This window comes from Magnolia sinica, chromosome 10, assembly GCF_029962835.1.
Source record: "Magnolia sinica isolate HGM2019 chromosome 10, MsV1, whole genome shotgun sequence".
NCBI classification, from domain to species: Eukaryota; Viridiplantae; Streptophyta; class Magnoliopsida; order Magnoliales; family Magnoliaceae; genus Magnolia; species Magnolia sinica.
The window spans coordinates 24,120,390-24,147,324 of record NC_080582.1 but is presented as its reverse complement, the minus strand read 5'-3'; the positions used below and the strand labels follow the sequence as shown (position 1 = coordinate 24,147,324).

Sequence of the window (26,935 nt, the reverse complement as noted above, 5' to 3'; positions counted from 1 at the left end):
GCATGGAAATGACCATGAAGTGAAGCGAATTGACCGTGAAATGCGTGGAAATGACCATGAATCAACACGGAATTGCCGGGAATGACCGTGTAATGCATGGAAATGACCGTGAAGTGAAGCGAATTGACCGTGAAATGCGTAGAAATGACCGTGAAGTGAAGGGAATTGACTGTGAAATGCATAGAAATTACCGTAAATCAACACGGAATTGGCAGGAATGACCATGAAATGCATAGAAATGACCGTGAAGTGAAGCGAATTGACCGTGAAATGCATGGAAATGACCATGAATCAACACGGACTTGCCGAGAATGACCGTGAAATGCATGAAAATGACCGTGAAGTGAAGCGAATTGACCGTGAAATGCGTAGAAATGACCATGAAGTGAAGCGAATTGACCGTGAAATGCATGGAAATGACCGTGAAGTGAAGGGAATTGACCGTGAAATGCGTGGAAATGACTGTGAATCAACATGGAATTGGCGGGAATGACTGTGAAATGCATGGAAATGACCGTTAAGTAAAGCAAATTGACCGTGAAATGCGTGGAAATGACCATGAAGTGAAAGGAATTGACCGTGAATTGCATGAAAATGACCGTGAATCAACATGGAATAACTGGGAATGACCGTGTAATGCATGGAAATGACCGTGAAGTGAAGTGAATTGACCATGAAATGCGTGGAAATAATCGTGAAGTGAAGGGAATTGACTATGAAATGCAAGGAAATAATCATGAATCAACACGGAATTGCCAGGAATGACCGTGAAATGTATGAAAATGACCATAAAGTGAAGCGAATTGACCTTGAAATGTGTGGAAATGACCGTGAAGTGAATCGAATTGACTGTGAAATGCATGGAAATGACCGTGAATCAACACGGAATCACCGGGAATGACCGTGAAATGCATGGAAATGACCGTGAAATGAAGCGAATTGACCGTGAAATGCATGGAAATGACCGTGAAGTGAAGGGGATTGACCATGAAATGCTTGGAACTGACCGTGAATCAACACGGAATGGCCAAGAATGACCATGAAATGCATGAAAATGACCGTGAAGTGGAGCGAATTGACCGTGAAATACGTGGAAATGACCGTGAACTGAAGGGAATTGACCGTGAAATGCATGGAAATAACCGTGAATCAACATGGAATCGCCGGGAATGACCATAAAATGCATGGAAATGACCGTGAAGTGAAGCGAATTAACCGTGAAATGTGTGGAAATGACCATGAAGTGAAGGAAATTGACCGTGAAATGCATGGAAATGACCGTGAATCAACACGGAATCGCCGGTAATGACCATAAAATGCATGGAAATGACCGTGAAGTGAAGCGAATTGACCGTGAAATGTGTGGAAATGACCGTGAAGTGAAGGAAATTGACCGTGAAATGCATGAAAATGACCGTGAATCAACACGGAATCGTCGGGACTGACTGTGGAATGCGTGGAAATGATCGTGAAGTGAAGCGAATTGACCGTGAAATGTGTGGAAATGACCGTGAAGTGAAGGGAATTGTCCGTGAAATGCATGAAAATGACCGTGAATCAACACGGAATCGCCGGGAATGACTATGAAATGCACGGAAATGACCATGAAGTGACGCGAATTGACTGTGAAATGCATGGAAATGACCGTGAAGTGAAGGGAATTGACCGTGAAATACATGGAATTGACCGTAAAGTAAAGCAGAATCGCCGGGAATGACCATGAAATGCATGGAATTGATCGTGAAGTAAATGAAATGAATAAAATTGACCGCGAACTAATTGAAATTGATCGCGAAGTGAATGAAATGGATTTTCAACCATTGACCTAATGGAATCTTGGAAAATAAATAGGTTGGTTGGCTAAAGTAGCTTCTCCTACCCTAAAATCATATAGGGTACATCAAGTAACTAATTTTGGTTTAGAAGATATTCTTGTTAAATGAATAAAGAAAGAAATGAAAAAAAGAGAGAAAAATTTTTTATATGCTTATATATACATATTTATATAAATATGTATTAGAGAAAAATGTAGGTAGAATGAAGTTATCCATGTAAAAATAAAAATAAAAATATAATAAAGTGCACAGGTGGATGTGGGGCCCACCAAAATCATAAACATTGGTGTGGGGCCCATTCAAAATTATGTGGGGCCCACAATGGGACCCACCCAATTTTTTTATAAAAAACCGGGCGGCACTACCGCACCCGGGCGGCACCACCACACAGACGTCTAGAGGTTGGCGGCATTTACCGCTAGATCGGCGGTAGTACTGCCCAAATTTTATTGTCAATGGCTGCGGTTATGGCTACGGATTATAGCCGTAGCTAAAACCGTATCGTAGGATTCCTCGTCTATACTAGAGTAGGGGCATTTTCGTTATGAAGGGCATCCGTACACCTAGGGAGGATTCTTTCCCGCTAAAAATAATGGGCTTAAAAAGGTTGTGGGCCATATACTGGTCGTACAGTTGGAAATTTCTCCTGCGGCTTTGTACACGTTTCGTACAACAGCTCTCGCAGAGGATTCCTTATTGGAGCCAATCAACTGACACGTGTCATTCTATTAAGATGGAACTTGCGATTACCCACTAAAACAATTACTTCAGCGGTAAGAAATTACAGGATAATGAAACGGCTAGTTTTCAAAAATCGTTCTACAATGACTACATGAGATTGTAGGCAAATTTCAAACTGTTTCCTGCGGTGAGGCCCACCTGAGTTCTGGATCAGTGTGACATTCAGCATTAAGGACTAACATAGGGTGGTACAGCTGATGGACGGTTGGATCTCATCAAAATAAAATCTTACATACCGGTAAGCAGATAGTCAATCCACAAGTGTGAATATTCACCGTGGTAAGACGATTTTAATGGTAGGCGTTCAATGAACGTTTTTGCCTGTGGTGGGGTGCACTTGAGCCTTAGATCTGACTCACTTTTTAGATCTTGCCATAAAATGATATGGCCAAATGGATAGACGGCATGGATAAAATACACGCATCATGGTGGGGCCCAGCAGCGCTCGCTCCAGTCAGCGTGCGTCAACACTCGCTCCAATCAGCGTGAGGATCCAATCCGCGTCAGCGCTCATTCTAGTACTTTCCAAAATCCCTTGAAAAAAAAAATGGAAACTATCTTTCCCATCATCTTTCAGTTGAAAAACTTTATTTATCGTTCTCTCAGAACTTTCTTATTTTCGTTTCTTCTCTCTCAAAACTTTCTTATTTTCGTTTCCTTCATTCGTCTCTCTCTCAAACCTCTCTTTTTGCCTCTCTTCATCTCTCTCTCTCTCTCTCTCTCTCTCTCTCTCTCCACCACATTAGCGTTTACTGCAATAAGAACTTTGAGGAGAATGGATGCGGACTTCGGCAATCTGTTGATGTTAGCAAAGGTGGCAACCTCTACTTCTCTTGTTCTCTCCACTTCTATCACCACCCTACCCAACAACAATATCATCACCAATTGCTACAACAAGAAGAGAAAGATGGATGATTCCAACAACAACAGCAAGAAGATAGAGAAGTCAGCTGATTACAACAAGAAGCTCACCGTTGAAAAGCCATATCCCCACGGATGGATTGAAGCCCACCTCCGCTTGAAAGCAACAAGTCTCATATGGGCCTTCGGCAAGGAGCTGACATCTACTGACATTGATTCCCATCAAAATCGTCTACTCTTCCCCACATCATCTATCAGTCAAACCCTCCTTCCAGCACTGACGTCCCACCAAAGATACAAGTTGGAGAGAGGTATCGGGATTGAATGTGTTACCCTTGATCATCAAGGTCGGGATTGGTTCACACGCTTTAACTATTGGAAATCATCAGGAGCCTATACTTTGAATGGCAAGTGGACCTCTTCCGTCAAAGCAAATGGATTGCGCGCCCATTTTCATACAATCCGGGTTTGGGCTTTTCATCACGGGCCTGAAAATCAACACTTGGGTTTTATGATTTTCTTTAATCATCATGGGCATAAGCAAGGAAGATTGAATGAAGAATGATATCTCATATCATTGACATTGACAAGGAAGATTGAAAGAAGTGATAATTTTCAATTTCATTTTTTTCTTTTTTCAATTTTGAAAATGGGCCACATTCCACCCTTCTCAAATTATTCATCAATCAATTGTAGATAACATGATTCTAACTATTGATTTATTAGATGAATGTGAATTATTTAAATCTTCTTTTCATATGTATTGTATACTCATCCAATATTGTTCACATTCTATTACAATCATGCTCCAACTTTATACGGGGCTCCACAGTGTCACAAAGACAACGTGGTGGACCCCATGAAGACATCAAATGTCAATGGTGATGTCACACTCTCAAGTGGACCATCTTTTTTGTAGATCCATCTATCCATGGTACACGTGGCAGGATGATTTACCAATGCGACGCTCCATATAGTTGTCCCTACCATGGATGGAAAATGGTTCAAAACCCATATGAATCGGATTTCCTATCCATCTGATCAGTGGCTTTCCGCAGTAATCGTAGAGCACAAGATTTTGTTAACAGTTGAAATTTAGTGGGCTACGATGCGAAGGCTCACCCATTGACGGAGTGGATGTAATGTGACACATGCCCCTCATAACTCCGGCTTTGTACGCGTTTCATACAGCCGCTCTAGCAGAAGAATCTCAGTTGGAGCCAATCACTTGACACGTGTCGAGCTATTCAGATGGAAGTTGAGGTTCTTAAAAATTAGTTCGATACGAGGTAAAAAATGAGATAGAGGTGGACCACACTAATCACCTGACATGTGTCGAGCTATATCAATCACCACTGTTTTCCTATGGTCTGACTCATATGAGATTTTGAGATACCTAGGGCACCGTCGACCTAGCTACTGTAATTTTACGGTATGGATGGCATGTAAACATCACTTTGGATCCCGGGTTTCAGATGTAGGAATTTTCCTACCCAATTTTTCCTTTAGTATGGCCCACTTGAGATTTGGATATCCTTTTCACTTTTGGTCTCAAGTCTTAAAATGAGATCACAAAACGGATGAACGGATTAGATTTCTCACAAACATCACGGTCGCCCACCTAAGTTTCCAGCGCAGGAACTTCCTGCAGAAGGCTTAGCAGGAAATCCCCATCCCATGTAATCCGCGTCCTAAGGTACTGTAGTAAGCGGATTGCTTAGTAACTCACTCTCTGTGGGTTCGATACCAAAATTGAAGTATATGAAATGTTCAAATGGACCACACTACAGCAAACAGTTGCATTCAACGTCTACCGTTGAAAATTTCTTTGGAGCCACAGAAGTTTTGGATCAAGCTTATATTGGTGTTTTCCTCTCATCCATGTCTGTATGATCTTATGAACAGGTTGGATGACAAATAAACATCACAGTGTGGCCTAAAAAGGTTTCAACGGTAGAAATTATCCCCACTGTTTCTTGTGGTATGATCAACATGATCTTTGGATATGCTTCAATTTTGGAATAAACCCCTCAAATTATATGGAAAAAAGTATGGACGGCGTGGACCACATACATTCAAGGTGGGCCCAACTAAGTTTACTCAGTACGATAAGAGGGTACCGAGCAACTCAGTGCGCAATCCAATTTCGGTACTGTAGTAGTAATAAAGAGATGGCTGGCTTCCAAGAACCTTGGTAGAATAAGCGTATTCGTAACTAACGCAGCACCACGTGGGGAATATCGATCATACGTGCGGCCCCAATTTCACCTGAAAAAATGAAAACTGAGTCGGTGCGATACTTAGGTGGACTGCACGGTTAGGAAGAATTGGAAAGGAATGCTGACCGTTAGTTGTGTATGATCCAACCTTCATTTATATACGCCATTCAATCCATACACATGACTTTTCACAACAAGAGGAAGCACTTTCCAAATATCACGCCGATCTAAGGGTCAGGTGAACCACTCTATTACGTGAATTTAGAGGTTATAAGCATATTTCATATTATTTCCTATGGTGAGGCCCACCTTAGTTTTGGATCAGTGTGATGTAGAGGATTAAGGTCGAACATGCAATGGCGCAGCTGATGAACGGGTTGGATCTCATCAACATAAGGCCCTACATCCCTGTAAGTGAATGGTCGATCCCCACTTATGACAACTCAGCCTTTTCCGTTTCAATCACCTGACACGTGTCGTGCTTTGAACAAGTAAGCTCCGGACGAGGACAGTAATCTGACACGGTCGGTAGCAACGTTGCTGCTGGAAGGGGCTCTGTGGGCCTCAGCATGATGTATATTTTTAATCCATGCCGTCCATCCATCTTCATACTCATATTTTAGTGCTTGATCCTAAAAATGAAGTAGATCTAAATCTCAGGTGGACACAACTGGAATAAAGTGGTGGTGGAAATCCACCATTAACAACTTCCCAAGGCACACCTTAATGTTTATTTACCATCCAACCTTTCTATTAGGTCACACATACATGGATGAAGGTGAATTCTTTAAATCTTCTTTTCATATGTATTGTAATCATCCAATATTGTTCACATGTATATACGTATGCAATCTGTATCGTTCAAATCCTGGATCCATTTATTGATCGTGAAACATATGTGAGCCCATGAATGAACGGTGGGTGGACAATCCTCGTGTGGCCCACTTGAGGTTAGTAGGGTATAGCTCTCGGATTTGATTTTGATTGAACGACTGGCCTACATTTTTTTATCGATACCATTTTTTTGTAATAAATGTCTTAAATTGAGTATGTTATTGGGTCTATCGATGCAATTGACAGTCTGTTCAATGTCACCTTCGATAGCATCAAAAAGTTCTCGATTCCATTGATGTTTTCTGGATTTTCTTCAGTTGGTCATTGGACTTAGGGATGCACATCGAACCGGTAGAACCATGAAACCGGATCGAAACTGTTGGATCGGTCCGGTTTGGTCCGGTTCTAGACAACACCGGTTCCGGTTCCAGTTCCAAAATTTCAAGAACCATTGGATATGAATCGATTCTAGTTTAAGGCCCTGTAGAACCGAATCGAACCGTTGATCCGAACCATGGATCTGAACCGTCGATCCGAACATATAACTTAAAATAAATAAATAAATAAAACTCTAATCTAATCTCTCTCGCCCAACTGCTACCGCCCTCGCCCTCTCTCTCATTGACTGCTGCTCCTGCCCCTGCCCTCTCTCTCTCTCTCTCTCTCTCTCTCTCTCTCTCTCTCTCTCTCTACTTGAGACAAACGATTTGGATCTCCAATCCATGTCCCTTAAATGTATGAATAGGCGCATCAGGACACTATTCTGTTTCCTATGCATCAGAACCTTAAAGTCTTCTCTGGTCATCCTCTTTTGATTCTTGGTCTGGCCTTCTGTTTTCATCAATCGCGCGGGAGCAATGTCAGTTGGAGGAATGGGCGATAGAGATGATGCCACCATGGTTGTGGCAGTGGGCCACAGCAACAGCCGCAGGAGCCGTTCGTTGGGCTATCGAGAATCTTATGCCCCACGCCCGTTGCTTCCTGCTCATTCACGTCGCCCCTTTCACCACTTCCATCCCCACACCCGGTACTCTCTCTCTCTCTCTCTCTCTCTCTCTCTCTCTCTCTAAAGCCCATAACTATGGAACCAATCCGGAACCAAACCGTTTTTCACAATTCGGTTCCGGTTCAGTTCTAGGGTGCTAACGATCCGCTTCCTGTTCCAAAAATTGTAGAATCGTTAGGAACGGTTCGGTTCCATTTTCACCCCAGAACCGGACCGAGCCAACCCATGTGCACCCGTAACTGGACTAACTGGGCACTTTTTTTGATGTCATCGATGAGTGTTCGATGCCATCAAAAATTTCTGAAAAATCATGTTTTGCCTCTGAACAATTGAAGTGTTAGTTCGATGCTATCTATGAGTATTCGATAGCATTGACGTATTAGTTTCGATGGCATCGATAGATTCTGCGTAGATTTTTTGCAAAACTGCAAAATTGCAAGATTTATTTTTGATTTCGTTTAAGATTCTTTTCAAGGTTATATATATGGGTATAAACGGGATTGGTAGATATTCTAAGGGTTTCTAAATCGTCCTAAGGTTTCAAATGGGTGTAGCAAGGGTGAGATTCGAGGTTGTTCAAATCGGGTAAGCTTTCTCTCTATAATTTCTACTTTCATCATGATCATCTACCGCTTTGTGCCGTAATTTTTATTGTTTTTTCCGAAAAAGTTTTTCCACATTAAAATCTCAATGTTCTCTTTGTGTTTGCTTGATCTTATTGGATTGATATCATAGATTCATCTCTGTGTGCTTCCGCGGTTCTCCCAAAACATTTATCAATGCAAAGAACATGGCGTGGACAGGAAAAATAGGAGTGGCCTGCTGATCAAGCAAATAACGTTTGTATAAGAAAAATGGCCGTATGTAAAAAACAAAAAACAAAAAAAAAAAAAAAAAAAAAAAACGAAAAAAGTCCAAGCGTCAATTTGTGGCTTACATGACATCGTGCACTGCCTAATATTGAAGGGCCCAGATTAATCACACATGCGATCCAATTGTTGGAACGAGGCTCCACATTGTAGCTGGAATGCTTGATTACGGATTCTATTACAATCATATGCTCCAACCCTTCCTGGGTCCAGACCTTTCGTGGCCCCAAGAGCTAGCTTTTAAATGACATGCCTTACGTTAAATCTCCAATATTTTTAATTGTGTGGCCTAATTGATTTTTGGAACTGCCTTGATTTTTTTAGGTCATGTCCTAACATGAGGTAGTAAAATAGATGGAACTGGTGAATTTCTGAAAGCCATCATGGTCTCCAAATGTTTGAACAGTGACCACTCAATCTCTACATTTTTCCTTCCTTGTGGTCCACTTGCTTTTCGATCAGGCTCATTGTTCAGCGCACCTCATACCTTAAGTTGGCATCAAACAGAGTGAATTTCTCAAATGAATATGGATCATTTGCTTGTAGGCAGAAAAATATGAACACAGATTAGCTACTGACTGGTTGAGTAGCGAAACTTGCTACCGAAGTGACGTCACTAAGTTCTGTGGGGCCACTATGATGTATGTGCTGTATCCACACCGTCCATCCATTTGGAGAAATCATTTTAGGACATGATCCAAAGAATGAGCCAGATCCAAAGGTTTAGCAGACCCCACCACAGAAAACAGTGGGGATAGTGATTCCCACCGTTGAAACCTTCCTAAGGCCCACTATGATGTTTATTTGAAATCCAAACTGTTTACAAGTTAACACAGACATGAAAGAAGGGAAAACACAAGTATCAGATTGATCTAAAACATTTATGGGCTTTAGAAGTTTTTAAAGGTAAGCGTCACTCTTCCCACTGTTTTCTGTGGTGTGGTCCATTGGAGATTTGGATTAGACTAATTCTTTCTCTATTTCCTTAAAATAATCTCTCCAAATAGATGGACGGAGTGGATATAAAAAGTACATCATCATGGGCCATAGAACTTAGTGACGCCACTTCACCAGCCAGTCTCGCTACTTTAACCTATCAGTAGCTAATCCGCGTCCGAAAAGTATTATTTTGCTGCGTACTGATTGATTCATATCATCACTGACCTTTTCAACACTTTATTATTAAATGCAGTGTAATGATGTGGCCCAATTAAATTGTAACATGAAGATCCCGTCTTCTCTAATACATGTGAGCTATGACTAGAGTTTCGGTCCTGGCTTCTTTTTTTTTTTTTTTTTAGCTCATGGCCCATGAAGCGGATTCGCTGATGTGCCTCACCCCAGTTATATAGCTGCCGTAGGTTCGTGCGAAGACGAGCTCTGACGCTTCTCAAGCTTTGAGTTGTACGAACGGTTCAAAAGAAATCAAAGTTACATGGCCCCATAGTAGTATATTTATTATATCCACACTATTCATCTATTTTTAGAAATAATTTTAGAGCATTATAAAAAAAAACAAAAAAAAAAAAAAAAAAAAAAAAGAATCATATACTAAGATCATCTCAACCACACCACAAATAGCAGCTAAGATAATAATTTTCACGCTAAACAATTCGTTGGGCCCATCATAACGTTTATTTTCCATCCAATCTATTCATAAGGTCACAAAGACCTTAATGAAGAGGAAAAACAAATTTCATATTAATTCAAAATTCCTGTGACCCCAAAAAGGTTTCAATGGTAGACGTTAAATCCCCCCACACTTGATAGTTATATCCGTCTGATTTTTCATCTCAAACCTTAAGACAGCTCGCCAAATGGATAGACGATTTGGATATAACACATACCTCATTATCAGACCCAGAAATCTTATTGACGTCAATCTAGTAGCTATATAGCTGGTGTGAGGTACACCAGCCAATCTGCTTCCTCGATAAATGGGGTGGATTTTACCAGACGACCCATGTCGACATCAAATATCAATGGTAGGCATTTTCAATTCATTCCCTAATGTTTCTTCTGGAGTGGGCCACGAAGATAGTAGTCATACCTTGATGTCACACTCTCAAGTGGACCACCACCCTTTTGTAGATCCATCTATCCATGGTACATGTGGCAAGGTGATCTACCAATAGGAACCTCCACGTAGCTGTCCATAGCATGGATGGGATGGCAAATGGTTCAACGCCCATATTAATCAGATGATCCTACCCACCCAATCAGTGGATTTCCGCAGTAACCGTATAGCAAAGGAATTTGTTAACGGTTGAGATTTAGTGGGCTACTATGAGAAGTCTCACCTCATTGACGGAGTGGATGTAATGCGATACATGCCCCCACGTAGCTCCGGCTTTGTAAACTTCTCATACAGCAGCTCTTGCAGAAGAACTTGGTTGTAGCCAATCACCTGACACGCGTTGAGCTATTAAGACATAGGTAGTGTGTTGACGTCACCAAGTTCTGTGGGTCCATGAGGTATGAGTTATATCCAAACCGTCCGTCCACTTGAGCTCCTCATAATGCTTGAGGGACAGATCTAAAAATCAAGTGGACCACACTGTAAATAGCAGTGGGCGATTGAACTAGTGACACTGAAACCCTTTCAAGTGTAATAGAATTTTGATCAATATTATATATAGAGTCAATGTGTAATAGAATTTTGATTAATATGATGTCATCGAGAGATGGCTCGATGCCATCAGAATTTTCATTGAAAAATATCACTTGGTTGGTAATTGGTTGAGCACTTTTTCATTGCTATTGAACATGCTTCAATGCCATTGATATTTGAATCTAGATGTCATCAAAGACATTTTGATTGCATCAATGGTAAATAGTTTTTTTATGAAAACACATTGGACTGTTTCGTCCTGTGGGATCCCAATCCTTTGTAACACTACTCGTGCACACACGTGTCCCAACCCACGCAATTGATATACCACACACTGCACCCTAGTGCACCTAGAAACCTTACCAGAGTGATTGGTCTCAAATGACCTTGAAACCTCTGTTGTGTGGACTACATCGTCCCTGCGGTCACCATGATGAAAACCGTGCGTCAATCCGACGCTCCATTAATAAGATACGACCCATCGAATCTACAGCCCAAATTACGTATCTTATAACAATAAGCAACCTTTATTGTGCTAGGCCCATGTGGGCCTAAAGCTTACTTTCTAGAACATTAAAATTATCACAAGATAAGACAATCACTACATAACAAATAAAAGCTAACACATATAAGACAATGCACTTTGAGACAAAAATGAGTTCTACTCCAAAACTCATCATTAGCTCTCTCTTCATACCTTAGAAACTAATTATGGCCATATCCACTTCATCCTACACATGCATCCAATGCATGTCTTGTTTTGTACTACATCACTTCAAACAGCCAATTGCAACACTCCACTTCATCATCCACCATGCATCACCTATGACCCACAATCCTTATCCATCCATTAGTCAATGCACGCCTAGATTTCTTTTACTTGGCCAATGCATACTTAACACCATCCACCTCATCCATCCACTACCTATAATATACATCACCTTCCACCTCACTTTTAGCCATAAACTTGCCACTTCAATCCCTAATTCTCTCTATATATGAGTAGAAGCTCTCTTACACTCATACTTTTGCTATACTTAAAATTTTCTAAAATTTTGAGAAAGAGAGTGGGCCAAGGTGTGGCCCACCATCAAACCTAGAAAGAGTGGACCACACATCATCATCTAGTCATCCATCCATTTGATGGTGATTCTACACCTCTTTCCATCCTCCACATCATTCTCTTTATTTCTTTTGTATTTTCTTTGTGTGCGTGAGGCCCACTAGCATGGAGCCCCTATGTTCATGTATTGCTATCCATGGAGATCAACAAGGTGACCCATGTCGGTACGGTCCACCATCATAAACATTATATGTACACCCTTCACATCAACATTATATCCACACCCTTCACATGTAATTCCGTTTTTGTGATTGGTTGGTTGATGGAATGGAAATGCCACATAGCATCCTCCCATTGGATGGGGGGTAGAAAGGGGGTAAAAAGAGGAGGTTCCAAGGTGTATTTTGGTTATTATGAGATCTAGGCGCAACACTCATGTAAGGGAGTAGAATTCTCTATCCTCCACTTAAGCCTGCCTAAAAATGCACGGTCATCCACATGACAATCAAAAAATCATGTGCTGGCGTCTCATGGATGGCTCCCAAATTTAACAAGGAGCTCTAACGGACCTTGAGTACCTTTTTGGAGTTCAGATTTTCAGACAGGTTTGGGTTTAAGGGGATTTGGCATAAGTTTGGGCTTGAATTTGGACCATAGTTTTGGTTTTGAATTGGGTTAGGTCTTGGATTGAATTTTGGTCAAGTTTAGGGTAAAGCTAGGATCAAGTTCTAGGTATAGCTCAAAGGTTAGGATTAGGCATATGGGTTGTTTAATCAAATTGTTCATCCTAGGTGGGGTGTCTATAGCCGACTCCTGGCTGGCCCGATGAAAACATTCCATATGTGCATGTCAAATGTAAATCACTTTAAAGATTTCCTAGGGTCCATTTATTTTGCCAATTAAATGGTAACATATAGGAAATGTATTATCATTATGATTGTATTGCTGATGAACTAAACACATGAAATGTTAGTTAGATATATTTAGCAGGGCAAGTAAAGAATTTTGCAAGCATGACACTTTTTCACAACATTAATGAATCCAATTAGTAGTATCAATATATTTCAACCATAAATAAATGTATTGTCAAAAGACAAGTAATTTGTAATCATTGCACATTTCTATCTCATTATTATCATAATTGGTAAAACAAATATGCTTAATCATTTTATCATTTTCAATGTAGGCCTTACATCTAAAACGAGCAGTGGGATGTTTTCATTGCGCCACGTAATGGTTCACCAAAAGTAGTCTCCAAAGCATGGATTCCACGGGATCACAGAGCAGTGAAGACTGTTTAAAAACCCGAAAAATTCAACTCCAATATTTTTAGCCAGGTCAGGTTGACTCAAGTACTCCAGCCAACACAACTTGATGTTTAGCCTAGTAGGGTAGACATGAAGACTGGATCCAACACAACTCATAAATTGAAAATATTAAGATTGTTGATAGATATTTAAGATAGATCTTGGATAAGCCATATAAAACGTATATCATAATATAGAATGAGTGATATAAACTATAACTCAAGGAAATAACATCATTACATCTTTGATATCTCATTGGTTCATGTCATTGCCTCCACTAGAGGTTGGGAGTTTGAATCCCACTGCCGATGTATTTCAGTAACTTTGATAAAATCCCACCACTCAAGGCGACCAGGAACCAGTCATGTTGAGTCATGTTAATTGTACAGAGCCACCGAGTCAGCTCAACAAGTCCAGGCTCAGTAAGGCTGACCACCAAATTTCCAATGATATGGCTCAATATCTCGCTGAGTCAAGTTGACTCGACTGAGTTTCGATACTTGATCGAGTCAAGTCAACGAGTTTAAGAACTATAAATGAAAAAAAAAAAATCAAGAAACTCAGCATGATCATAACATGTCAAAATCCCATTCTGGTTGCCATCATTGCAGCTCTTTGCTTGCCAATTTGAGCCACTTCAACGCCCCCTTCACCATTCCACACAATGCAAAATGGGAGTTCCACACAATTCCTATTGAAATGTGCTTCAACAACAACAGATTTTCTTGCGGATCGAGCATCCTCAACCATTTTCTAGCAGTGGGGTGGTTTCCCTTAATTTCAGTGAAATTTTTACACCGTCCTTTCTCAGAATTTCTGGTAATTTCTTATGTTTCACGAGGGTGAACCCCATGAGGACTTCGATTCAGGTCAAGGGCTATTTGACGGCTTGGATTTAGATTTTTACTTGAGAATCCAAATTTAGGATTTCAAATTCCTGAAATTTTCATTCTATCAGTTGTGTTTGGTAACTTAGATTTTCAACCTATGGAATTCAGAAACTGTATTTGGCAACCTGGATTTTCAACCTTGCCGATTGAAACATTACCATTCGAGTATTATGAGTCCTTGGATTTTGGAATGCCATTATTAAAGAGGAAATGGAAAACTGACACTTTTGAGGAGCAACAAGTTCCAAAGGGCCAAACACAAGATTCAGGCCGGAACTAGGTTCCAAATCCGAAAGGCCCAAAAATCCAAGCTTCCAAACCACCTTACTCCGTTCTCAACCCAAGATTTTGTACATATGGGACCCATGCGTCAGGGACCCAGACCATTGATCTGTTGGACTCCAAGGATGGGAAACGCCCAAGAAATTTTCCCTGAATCAAGGATCCTGGTAGTCAAATCTGACCTTTTCCCATCAAAAGTGGACCTTTCCTATCAATCTTTATGCTCTCTCAATCAAAGGGCTAGAATCTTCCAATCCCGGAGACTTTTCCCATTGATCTGTTGGACCCTAGGGATGGGAAACGCCCAGAAATTTTCCCTGAATCAAGGATCCTAGTAGTCAAATCTGACCTTTTCCCATCAAAAGTGGACCTTTCCTATCAATCTTTATGCTCTCTCAATCAAAGGGCTAGAATCTTCCAATCCAGGAGACTTTTGGGGGCCATCCTTGAAGGGCATCACCAAGGCATGGGCCCCACTTACAGAAACCTTAAAATTGAGGAAATTCTACATCACTTCAAGTGGACATTATACATGCTTCTTTATGCTTCATGAGAACATACATGAAAGAGATTCTACAACTCTCAAACTGTACATAACAGAGCCAGCAATCACACATGCAAAAATAGCAGTACACTGAAACAATGCTCACACTGGTTTCTCGCCCGGGAGAAGAGCCCGCAATCCAGCGTCTACGTGGGGCTTTCTTGCAAAGATGCCGCTGAGGCTGGGAAAGAGAGCTTTTTTTACTACTGGTGCTTTCTCCACCGTATGGTCTATTTTCATATTTTCCGATGGGTGCAGCATCCGAATCTCGCCAGCCCTTGGTGGTGACACCTCCGATGACATCTCTGTCTCAGCCAGGATCCGGGATGCGGCGTCAGCAGCCTTCTTCTGCTCGCGCTCACGCCACCTTCGGAGCTCTCCCTCCACTGCCTTCTTCGCCATCTCTGCCATCTCTGCCCTCTTAAACGCCTCCTCTGTCGAAGCATTCATTGCTTCCATCTCCCTTTGGGTTGCCTCCAATCTCTTCACCGCTTCATTCTCGCAGGCCTTCACGGCTTCCACCTGGGCCATCACGGCAGCCACCTTCATTTCAACCAATGTATTGGATTCCTCAACCTTCCGGCTCAATGCCTCGTATTCCTCCACTGAGATTGTGATCTGGGTATTGGATTCCGACAACGAAGCACGGGCTGCATTAGTCTTCTCTGATAAAATCTTCAGCTGATCAAGGGCAATTGCCTCTGCGGCCTTTGCTTCTTCAGCATCCTTCAGGGCACCCTGCATATTCTTCTCTGCTTCTTCCAAAGCAATTCGAGCTGTTTCGGCTTCTTTCCTGAGTTCTTCAGCATTTCTCTTCATTGTTTCTGCTTCCTTTCTTGCATTATCTGATTCTGTCAAAAGCTGCTGTAGAGTCGAAATCAATTCTTCGGATGCGCCTCTCTCTTTTGATTCTCCTGCAAAGGCTTCTTCAAGCTCGCCCTTCACTTTCCGGAGCTTGACATGCAGATTCCCAGCTACAGATTCTGCTTCCATTTCCTTCTCCTTCAGTTCAGAATGGTCCTTTTTTATACTCTCAAGCTCCTGCTTGAGAGACTCTACCAAATTTCTGAGAGTACCCTCTTCTTCTGCTACTTTCTGCAGTGTTTCTTTCGCGCTGTCAAGTTCAGTCGTCACATCTCTCACCGTATTCAGATCAGATGCCTTTGCATTTACTATCTCTTTCTGCAAGACCCCAATCTCGGTGTCCATTTCTGCCAGCTTCTCTTCGAGACTCCTAGTCATTTCGGGATCGAACTCTTTCTTCAAAGACTCCAATTTCTTCTCTGCTTCTTCTAGCGCGAGTCTAGAAGACTGCTGCTGGGAGTCGGTCTCGGATAGAATCTTTGCTTGCTCTAGTTGGGCTTGCTCAGAGGCAAGCTTCGTGTGCATGAGCAACTCCTGTATGGAAGCAATCTCCTTTGAGATCTCAGCAGTCCGCTCCTTATTAACCTCAGAAGCATTATTGGCTTCTTCTGCCTGCTGGAAAGCTGCGACTTTTGCATCAATCGAATCCTCAAAATCTTGCCTGATTTTCCTTAGTTCCTGTTTTGCAGCGTCAAGCTCAGTGATGGCAGATGCATACTGTTCTCTAGCACTGTCTAATTCATGTTTCCATCCACCATTTTCAGTATTTCCAGTGATAGCATTTTCAAGTTTGTTGGCCTGGTTCTTTGTAGTTTCCATTGCTTTGACTGCCGATTCTTTGGACTCATTTATAGTCCTGAGCTTGAGGGTCAGATCTGCAACTGTTTTTTTAGCCCTTTCGAGCTCGATGAGTGCTTCTGCTTTTGTGGTTTCAGCATTCTTCAGTTGTTGCTTGAACTTGTTTAGCTCCTTTTCTGCCAATTGCAGTTCGGTCTCCTTTGCCAATACTCTCTGTTGCAAGCCATAAGTTGGGAGCAGAAATTCGTATAATAAGTTCACCTCATTGAAACGTGAGGAACTTGTAGACTCATGCTCATCAGCAGCAATTTACAGCTTAGCTGACAAGCAGAATCCTTATGCACAGAACCACTTTTGACTTGACGAGTTCCACGTGAATGGGGAATACGTCAAGAAACTTTCAATTTGGAAGATCCTAGCCCTTCCATCAATGGCCAACAGATAAGAGGGTTGAGGAGGAAAGATAATGGTTCGTATTCAACAGAAAATAAGTCAGTGATCAAAGTGTTAGGCAAGGGCTAGATCATTCCAATTGGGAAGATTTTCAGGCATTCCCCGTCGACAATGGATCCATAAAATCAATGGTTTGGATCACTAGACCATGGTCCCACATGTAGAAATCCTGCATGTAGGCAAACTGTATGTTTGCTGATGAGCTGGACCCCGTGATTCCTATCCAAATTTGAAACATAAAATACAAAAAATAGAAGTACAGTGTACATAAAATAAGTAGAAAATCCATGCCACGGTCCCACATGTAGGAATCCTGCATGTTGGCAAACTGTCCTATCCAAAGTTGAAACATAGAATGCAAAAAATAAAAGTATAATGTAGATCAAATAAGCAGAAAATCCATGGAATTCTAGCTGCTAAAAGATGAAAGCTTCAGGATGCAATACAATGAGAGACAGGATTTGGGATAAAAGATTAAAGAATAATACATAAAAGTAGAAAATCTAGGGAAGATTCAGAATGCAGTGTGGACGAACCATAGAACTGGATTGCAATAATTAGTTCAACAGAGTCAGGCTATCAACATGTCAGGTTCAGCTCAGGTCCTAGAGTTACTGGACCTGATCTTATAAGGGTCGGGTCTTGTTAGGTCATGTCAGGATCTTGGTTTTTAGGACCCAAACATGGATTCGATTGGATTTTGAGACCTATTGGGTACCCATCACCATTGGATCTTTAAACCTTGGTTTCAAGTGGTGTTCAGGTCGCGATCATGTCAAATACGGGTGTTCACTTGGTTGGCTCACTTGAATGGATAGACTAGATCACACGTGTGATAGTTTGATACATGAGAGGTGTTGTGGCTTGAAAAGCCTCATTCCGTTGCTAGAATAATTAATATATACTATTAAATATATAATATTTCTATTAAAATTAAATTACTTGACCCAATTTTAATCGGATCCTAAACAGTGGACCCGAACCCGGACCCAACTAGACCCGGTAAAGCTAGACCCAGGTTTATTTTTTGCCAGGTCCAAATGGCAGAACCAAACCCAACCTAATACTAACTGGGTTTGGGAAATCGGACATTGACCAATTAGGACTTGATTAAAATTGGGTCAGGTCCATCTGGTACACACAGGTCGCAGTACCCATCCAATGACAGCCCTAACAGAGAGGCACTAACAAGATTGTAATTGCATTACTAAAGATGGTGAAGTTGCACTCAAATTACAGTTACAATTCTTTGAAATCCAACTTGGAAGTACCGTAGTTGCAATTCAGACCCTGGACCCTTGAAGTTGAAGGCCATGTTTGGATACATGTATTACAAGCAAGGTGTTCCATAATGGCATCGGTGGGCGTAACAATACGGATACGCCCTGTATCGGCCAATACGGGGCCGTAACAGCCGATGCAGGGTGTGTAACCGTGCAATTTTATTTTATTTTATTTTTGTCAAAAAATTATGGAAAAATATCCATTAAATCCGGAATACTCTAAATATTCCAAATATGCATTCATTTATAATTTGGAACATGTTTATGGTGGTGTAACGGTCCACTCTTTGGTGGGAATGGTATATCGGGTTGTCTGATGGATTTATGAACCTGACAACCTGAAATTAATTGATATTTAGTTTTCTAACTATATAATATCTATATAAATTTACTATAATTAATGTAATGCCAAAACATCTTATATTTTCAAGTTTTCCTTTTATTTATAGTACTAGTGCATTGCATACTTCGTGACTCACATGCATTTTATTTCAATAAATAGAGTTTAGGGACTTTTGTATCCTATTATGTAATTCATATACCTAACAATTTGATATCATTTTCCCCCATAAATCTTTCAAAAAATTAAAATTAAATTAAGGTAAATATTGTTGTCGATTCAGGGCTGGTTTGGGGACCATTCGATGCCCCAAACTAGCCTCAAATTAATGCAATCTATTGACACTTATCCCACTAATGGATTGGTGGACATTTATTGGACAATGAAAAATGAAAATTATCAAATGGTCCTATTTCAAAAAACAAGTGTCTGCAAACTAATGATGAAAATTGTAGGAGTTATTTAATTTTGGGATTGTGACTTAGCAACAATGGTCCCAAATTTTAATTGGTTAATTTTGAGTTAATATATACGTCATGTATAAATTTTTAGGGCCATGTACTGGGGTCCACTCGATCATGTATTATATATCCATGTCATTCATCCGTTTTGGCAACTCATTTAAGGGCATTGGAAAAAAAAAAAAAAAAAAAAAAGGGTAAATCCATATCTCAAGTGGACTACTAGTCGGCCAGGCGGGCCACCTCAATGTATTTGTACATCAATGCCATCAAACTGTTTTGCCAACTCATTTTAAGGCATGGTCCAAATTTTCAGGTAGATCTAAATCTTCAGTGGACCACTAGTGAGTAACCCTCTAAAAGTGGGGCCCACCTCAATGCATTTGTTGTATATCCATGTGGTCCATCCTTTTTGCCAACTTATTTTAGGGCATGGTCCAAAAAATGACGTTGATCCAAATCTTAGGTGAACCATAAAATAAGGATTTAATTCCCACCATTAAAAAAAATTTAGGACTTTTTTTTTAATCAAGCTACTATTTGTGTTCTCCCTTCATCAAGGTCAAAGTCCATGTGACCTTACCAACAAGTTCGATGGAAAATAAACATTATAATGGACGGCATGGATATAATACACATAAATCAAGGTGGGCCCGCGTAACAAAACAATGCAAGTGCACTGTACAGCGCGCACCGCGGAGCATTTTAAAAAATAAATTTGAAGTGCGTGGCTGTGAAACAGCCACGCAGTCCATTCCTTGTTCCAAGACTGAAATGAAAAGAAGAGAGGAAAACCGAGAAAAGAAAAGAGGGAAAGAAGAGAGGGAGAGGGAGAGAGAGAGAGAGAGAGAGAGAGAGAGAGGAAGAAGAAGAAGAAGAAGAGCCGCAGCAGTAGCCCGAAAAGTAGAAGGAGAAGAAGGGGAAAAAAAAGTACGTTTTTTTTTTTTCATTTTTTCCTATTTTCTTTGGGCCCGTAACAGTTGTTACGGTACTGTATGTTACAGGCACAAAAAAAAAAAAAAAAAAAAAAAAAAAAGAGGGGGTGGCCGTTACGACCCCGTAACGCATAACGGTCACGGCCGTTACCGTTACGGCTGATACATAACCGTTTTCGAACACCCTGATTACAAGGGATAAGAAAAGAATAGGTAATGATTAGACAATGATTATTTCTATGAGCACTTTTGAAACACAGATTCCAATCTTAGGGTTCTTGTTTCGATAGCGAGTACAAATCTCATATTTGAGAGATAACGGTCACCTAGTTCTCGAACTAGAGAATCCAAACTATAGAAAGTGCAATCATTGCTTTGTAGGATCCTCCCTTTTCTTTGCTATTAAACATCTCAAACTGTCACATTGACAGAAAACTTTTTCCATTTTACATTGATTTCCATAGAATCGGTGATATCCAAACATCCCCTAAATGAATACAAGCAAAGGTCGTTGCAATCTGTTCAGTGTTGCATCCAAATGCAACCTGAGCTGAAGGATATTTTGGTAGGGGACACACGATAGGTACAGGATCCACTCCATCTGGCAAGCCCCATCATAAATAGTACACCTTAGTTTTTGAATGGCCTGGAATTTGTATTGTGTGCCCCAAAAATCAGTCGTATCTGAAACTCAGATGGGCCACACAATACAAAACCATGTAAAACCATGACTAAAACATCTAAAAGCACTTGGCGGGGCCCACCTTAGTTTTTGAATGGCCTGGAATTTGGTGCGACCCCTCATCCAACCAGGAGACACAATGGATGGGTTAGATGTCTAAACCGTATCTTTGGTGGGCCCTATAAACAACCAAGGTCTCAATGGGTGGGAATCCACTCTCAACAGTTGTCTATGGTGTGGCCCACCTAAGTCATGGATTGGCCCGATTTTTAGGCCCATGGCCCATCATTTAATTGATGTGCGGATGTCCGACACATTATAATGGGCCCACAGAACTCGACTTCATGGGAAGCTCCCATGAGGTCGACGTCGACCTGATAGAACCTTTTCCCTATATGGAAATGGTATTATGAGGTCGACCTCATGGGAGCTCTGTGGGCACCACCATGATCTGTGTCGGGCATCCACACCGTGCATTTGGTGGGTCCTCTCTAGGTTATGGGATTCCCAAAAACCAACCGTATTCGAAACTCAAGTGACCCACACCATCTAAAACCATGTGAAATCATGCCTAAGCACTTGGTGGAGCCAATTTGAGATTTGGATATAGCTAAAACTTGGTGTGATCCCTCATCCAAGTGGGACACACACAATGGATGGGCTGGATGTCTGAACCACGTCTCAATGGGCCCTATAAACAATCACACACATAGTGGTGGTCTCTCGCGAGCAGTGCCACAAGAGACCATCCATGTGAGAAAAAGGGTGGGCGGCTTGGGTGGGCTCCAACGCAATGTGTATGTGAAATCCGCTCCGACCATCAAGTGTGCCACCCCATGTTTGGCCCAAAGCCAAAAATCAGACCCATACATGACCAAGCAAACTATACAATTGGAAAAGGTGTACAAGGTGGCACACCCTCAACTATTTCCCTTGGTGTGGCCCACCTAAGTGAAGGATGCGCAGCCCCAAGCCTAACTTTTGGTTTAGCATATAGTGGTTGGAGTGGACACATACTCATCATGGCAGACCCTAAAAAAAATTAAGGATAGATCTCTCTCTCTCTCTCTCTCTCTCTCTCTCTCTCTCTCTCTCTCTCTCACTCATCATGGCAGACCCTAAAAAAAATTAAGGATAGATCTCTCTCTCTCTCTCTCTCTCTCTCTCTCTCTCTCTCTCTCTCTCTCTCAACTATTTCCTTTGGTGTAGCCCACCTTAATCAAAGGTTAGCTTGATTTTTTAGCCCTAGGCCTAAGATGGGACGGCGCATCCATTGTTCCGAGAATCGGTGGTACTATCGATAATATTGCTAATATTATCAGTATAGCCAGCTTGGTGATGCCGAGAAACACTGGTATCAGAAATTCTAAGTATCAGTGATATCTCGCAAGGTATCACTAGTGTATCAATAGTGCCAATGAATCACGATATTTTCGACTAAATAAATTCTAAATGTCACTTGAACTGCCAATGTATCGATATCGCCAAAAATCTATTTATTAAAAAAATCCATTTCAAATTTTTTTTATGGGTACATGGTTGTATGATGAGATACAAGTATGTGTGTATGTATGCATGCATGGATGGATCATGCATGTATGTATGTGTCATATATGTATGTATGCTTGCGTGGATGGTTGGTTGGATGGATGGATCATGCATATGTGTTTGTATGTATGTGTGTGCATGCATGCATGCATGGATAGATGGATCCACCAAATTTCTCATCTTTCCCCAATGTTTTCCTAAGTCGGTGATACATGCTTTTAGGCCCTAAAGGGAAACTTCTTATTTATGCATCTTTTTTGCTATTATTTTATTCCAAAACATGCAAATGTATAACTTAGCATTTATTGAAGTATCACTGAGAAATTCCACCATTTTCCGCATGTTTCTCTAATGTTGCCTTAAGTGTTACATGCTTTTAGGCCCGCATTAAAGGAAAACTTGTTATGTTTGCAATTTTTTTCAATTATTTGATTCCTAAATATGCAAGTGTATTTTAGTATCTCCAGAAGTTTCATTAAGAAATTCCACCATTTTCTCCATGTTTCCCCAAACTTTCCCTCAGTTAGCGACACATTTTTGGGTATCGACAATCTCCAACCATTGATTCATGTAACAATACTAATATTATGAACACTAGTTGTGTCTAATGGTCGAAGTGGATTTCACATACACATTAAGATCATGGCAAATCAATCCTTTTATCTCATAGCCCAGGCCCCACATCCCATGGGTTAAGGCCTTAGCCGAACCCCCCTCGTGAGCCCCACTTCACATGGGTTCTGCCTCACACAAGCCACCCGCCTTACCCTGATGCAGGACATGAAATTCAAATATAATATGCAAGATTTTCAAGCTTTAGATCACACTAGTTCAGAAACAATTACACAAAATTTCATATCTTACACAAAAGTTCAAGCACTCAACCAAGAGGAATCTACGAGGGTCCAGGCTTACACATGTTAGGGCTGGATCAATACAAATTATAGACCAAACAATACTCAAAGGAGAGTAAATTCATCCACATATGCATAGAAATATTTTCTCAATCCAAGGGATTCACGGATTTCAATTCAGAGAACCCTTGGGTTTAAAAAGGGCATGGAAATAGGGATTTAGGACAATCTAGGGTTAGGGTTAGGGTTAGGGAAATCAGGTGAGAGAGGAGCGAAAGAGAGGAAAGAGAGAACCTGGAACCGATTCCGCATGTGTGGACAGCTAACCCGCCTAACGCACGTGCATGGATGGCGGCCCGCACGTGTGTGGAGCCCACGAATCTCATCCCTGGTCGGCAAGGGATGAGCCACCTTCCCTCCAAATTTCAAGTCAAACGGATGATCGGTTTGAACACGGTGCTCCGTCAAAGTTTCAACCCTCCTGCAGAGCCAAATTCTGGAAATCTGCTGTATGGGAAAGATTAGCTGCAAACGCGAGTGGATTTGATGAAGGGATGGCTATAGGAGATGAGGATTATGGAGGGTAGGAGATGGAGGCGATTTGGAATGGGTGTGGCTTTGCACCATAGTAGTTAGCCCTTTAAAGAAGGGAGGGTTTTGCACCCAATTAGGTTTTCACAACTCAAAGAATTAGAGAAGCAAGAAAACGCAGAATTTTATTAATAATCTGCAATGGAAAAAACTACAAGGGGTTGCCTATATATATATATATATATATATATATATATATATATATATATATATATATATATATATATATATAAACCTATACCCCAAAAGTCGCGCCATGTGCGCGCACTATTACTTAGAAACGAAGTAACAAAAATAACAACTAATCAAATCAATCTAAACCGTTCATGATGTTCCTAATAACAATAATAAGCAAAACTCAAAAGTCCTAGATCATCTAGGGTAGTGGGCCACGATCATGAGATCCAATGGTGGGATCCGCACGATGATCGAGTCCACTCCAAGGAACCAAAACACATTCCTCTAACTAGGAGGCCCTCCATAGATGTCGGCATCAATCCAAATCGATGGTGGGGCCCTCCTTGCTACGTGCGTAGGGGCGGGCATGCGTGTGCGCAAGATGTCCCCATCACACCCACCTCACACAGGCCACCCACCCCAAGTGTGCCCCTACATCCCACAGGCCGCCCCACTCGAGCACAATGTGAAAATGCCCCTACATTAATCACCCCCGGCGAAGAGTTTCGAACACAAGACCTCCCGCTTTAATACCACTTTGATGCAGGATAATTAACCACTTTCTCTAAAAGCTCGAACTAATAGAGCATGGCGAATCAATCCATTCATCTCATAGCCCAGGCCCCACATCCCATGGGTTAGGACCTCGGCCGAACCTCTCTCGTGGGCCCCACTTCACATGGGTTCCGCCTCACACGAGCTGCCCACCCCAAGTGTGCCCCTACATCCCACAAGCCACCCCACTCGAGCCCGGTGTGAAAATGCCCCTACATTAAGACCTCTCTCTCTCTCTCTCTCTCTCTCTCTCTCTCTTAATATAATTTCAATCTCCAGTGTGTGTGTGTGGGTAGTGGGGGGTTTGTTAACATCCCCGCCTTTATGGGGACCTTTTTTTTTTAAGATATCTTCATGGGGAGCAATGTCTAACATCCTTTTCAATGACGTGTTAAGTCTAATCATCAATTTGAATCATCCACTCCACACAACTAGGGATAGGCATTGGTGCAAAAATCATGTCAATAGGATGATCAATAAAATGGAAAATGGATAGTCAAGATTGAGTTAATAAGTAAAATAGGTCCAGTCATCATCTTGAACCATCTATCTAATAGATCTCATTCTCTATTGCCTATGCTTCCAAAGTAGCCCTTTTGTTTGATGATTCTAATCATTCAATCTATGGCTTGTTATCTATGGCTTGAAAAAACAAATGATTGTAACAAATTGGCTTCATTCATAGGGTTAGGATCATCAGATCAACGTAATTTTTGCACAATGCTTGCTCCCAATAGTATTATTGAATGAACCATCCTGATTAATGATTGAGCATTCCATGTGTCACTGAAAAGCTTTGGGGATGTCACTAACGTCCCCATGAAGGTCGGGACATTTGCAAAACCCAATTTGTTAATGATACTCTTATTTTCTATGAGGCAAATGACAACATGATTTCTTGTCTTGGCATGATCGTTGTTTGGTTCGAGGTCATTTCGGGTCTCAGGACAAACCTGGCGAAATCAGAATTATTTGGGATTAATCTCAGCCCAGAGGTTTGTTCATCTTTTGTTGATTTCTTAGGATGCAAGGTAAGCTCAATGCCCACTCTTTACTTAGGGCTTCCCCTCTGTATTGGTAAACCTCCTTTATTTCTTTAGGAGAGAATAGTTGAAAGAATGGAACAAAAATTATCCTCCTGGAAGATGAATGTTCTATCTTTAGGGGGGAGAATCAACCTCATTAAATCCCTCCCTATCAAACTTGCCTATCTACCATTTCTCCCTTTTTTGCTGCCTTAAGTCCATCATCGATAGAATTGATAAACTGAGTAGAAACTTCATGAGACAAGGCTTCTCTAAGGGGAAGAAATTTCCTTTGTTGAACTGGAGAGAGGTTTGTGCTTCTTTTGAAGAGGGGGGGCAAACATCAAGGATCTTTCCCTGGTTAATGAAGCCCTCTTAGGGAAATGGTTCCGAAGATTTGGTATGGAAAATGATAATCTTTGGCATCTAATTATTTCTACTAAGTATGGTTCTTCCCCTCAAGGCTGGTGGACAAGATCCTCTTCGTTATACAGAGCTTCCTTTATTTGGAAAGGAATCACTAAAACAACTCCTATGATCTTTGAAAGAGTTTCCCACTCCTTAGGAAATGGATTTAAAACTAAATTTTTGCTCCACCTTTGGTGTGGCAATCAGACTTTGGTTTAATCTTTCCCTGGTCTCTTTGCCATCTCTATTGATAAGGATGTTCTAGTGAAGGGTTGTTTCATTTATTTGGGGGAGGGGAGGTATCTAGCTCCCCCCATTCCATAGGAATATCTTAGATTCTGAGATTGAGGATCTTACAATCCTCTTTGCTCGTTTGCAGGATTTCCATCCTGTTGTTGCTGACAAAGACTCGTTGCATTGGAGAATCTCTGCGTCTGGAGTCTTTTCCATGCGTCTGTTCTATAAATCCCTTGCAAAGGGTTCCTCCATGTCGGCCTCCCATATAGCACCTTTGTGGAAACATGGTGTCCCCCTCAAAGCTGCAGCTTTTGGTTGGTTGGTGAGAAGAAACCATGTCCTCACTATTGACAACCTTCAAAAACGCAAAATGCGCATTCCTAGAGTCTGCATCATGTGCCTCTGGTCCAAAGAAATGGTTGATCATCTTTTCATCCATTGCCCCTAATCTTCAGATATTTGGTGGAGCGTCTTGAGGCTTTCAGGGATTGCGTGGGTGATGCCCAAGTCAATGGAAGCTCTTATGTGTCAGTGGCACGCTAATTCTAGAGGTTTGATGGGCAAAAGAAAGTAGGGGGTTGTTTTCCTTGTTGTGTTGTGGGCAATCTAGTTGGAAAGGAACAACCGTTGCTTCAGGAATCACTCGGTTACTATAGCTGGAG

The 26,935-nt window shown here is 41.3% G+C and overlaps 1 protein-coding gene across 2 annotated transcripts in view; it reads right to left on the bottom strand.

Moving 5' to 3' along the window:
- Positions 1-15,012: 15,012 nt before the first annotated feature.
- The window catches only part of LOC131258197 (WEB family protein At5g55860-like), a 41,495-nt gene continuing 29,572 nt past the window's right edge, over positions 15,013-26,935 (bottom strand). For both annotated transcript variants that reach the window (XM_058259323.1, XM_058259324.1), the window contains exon 3: positions 15,013-16,937. In XM_058259323.1, coding sequence (XP_058115306.1) covers positions 15,165-16,937 — 1,773 coding nt within the window. In that variant the 3' untranslated portion in view covers positions 15,013-15,164. The remainder of the gene's footprint in view (positions 16,938-26,935) is intronic.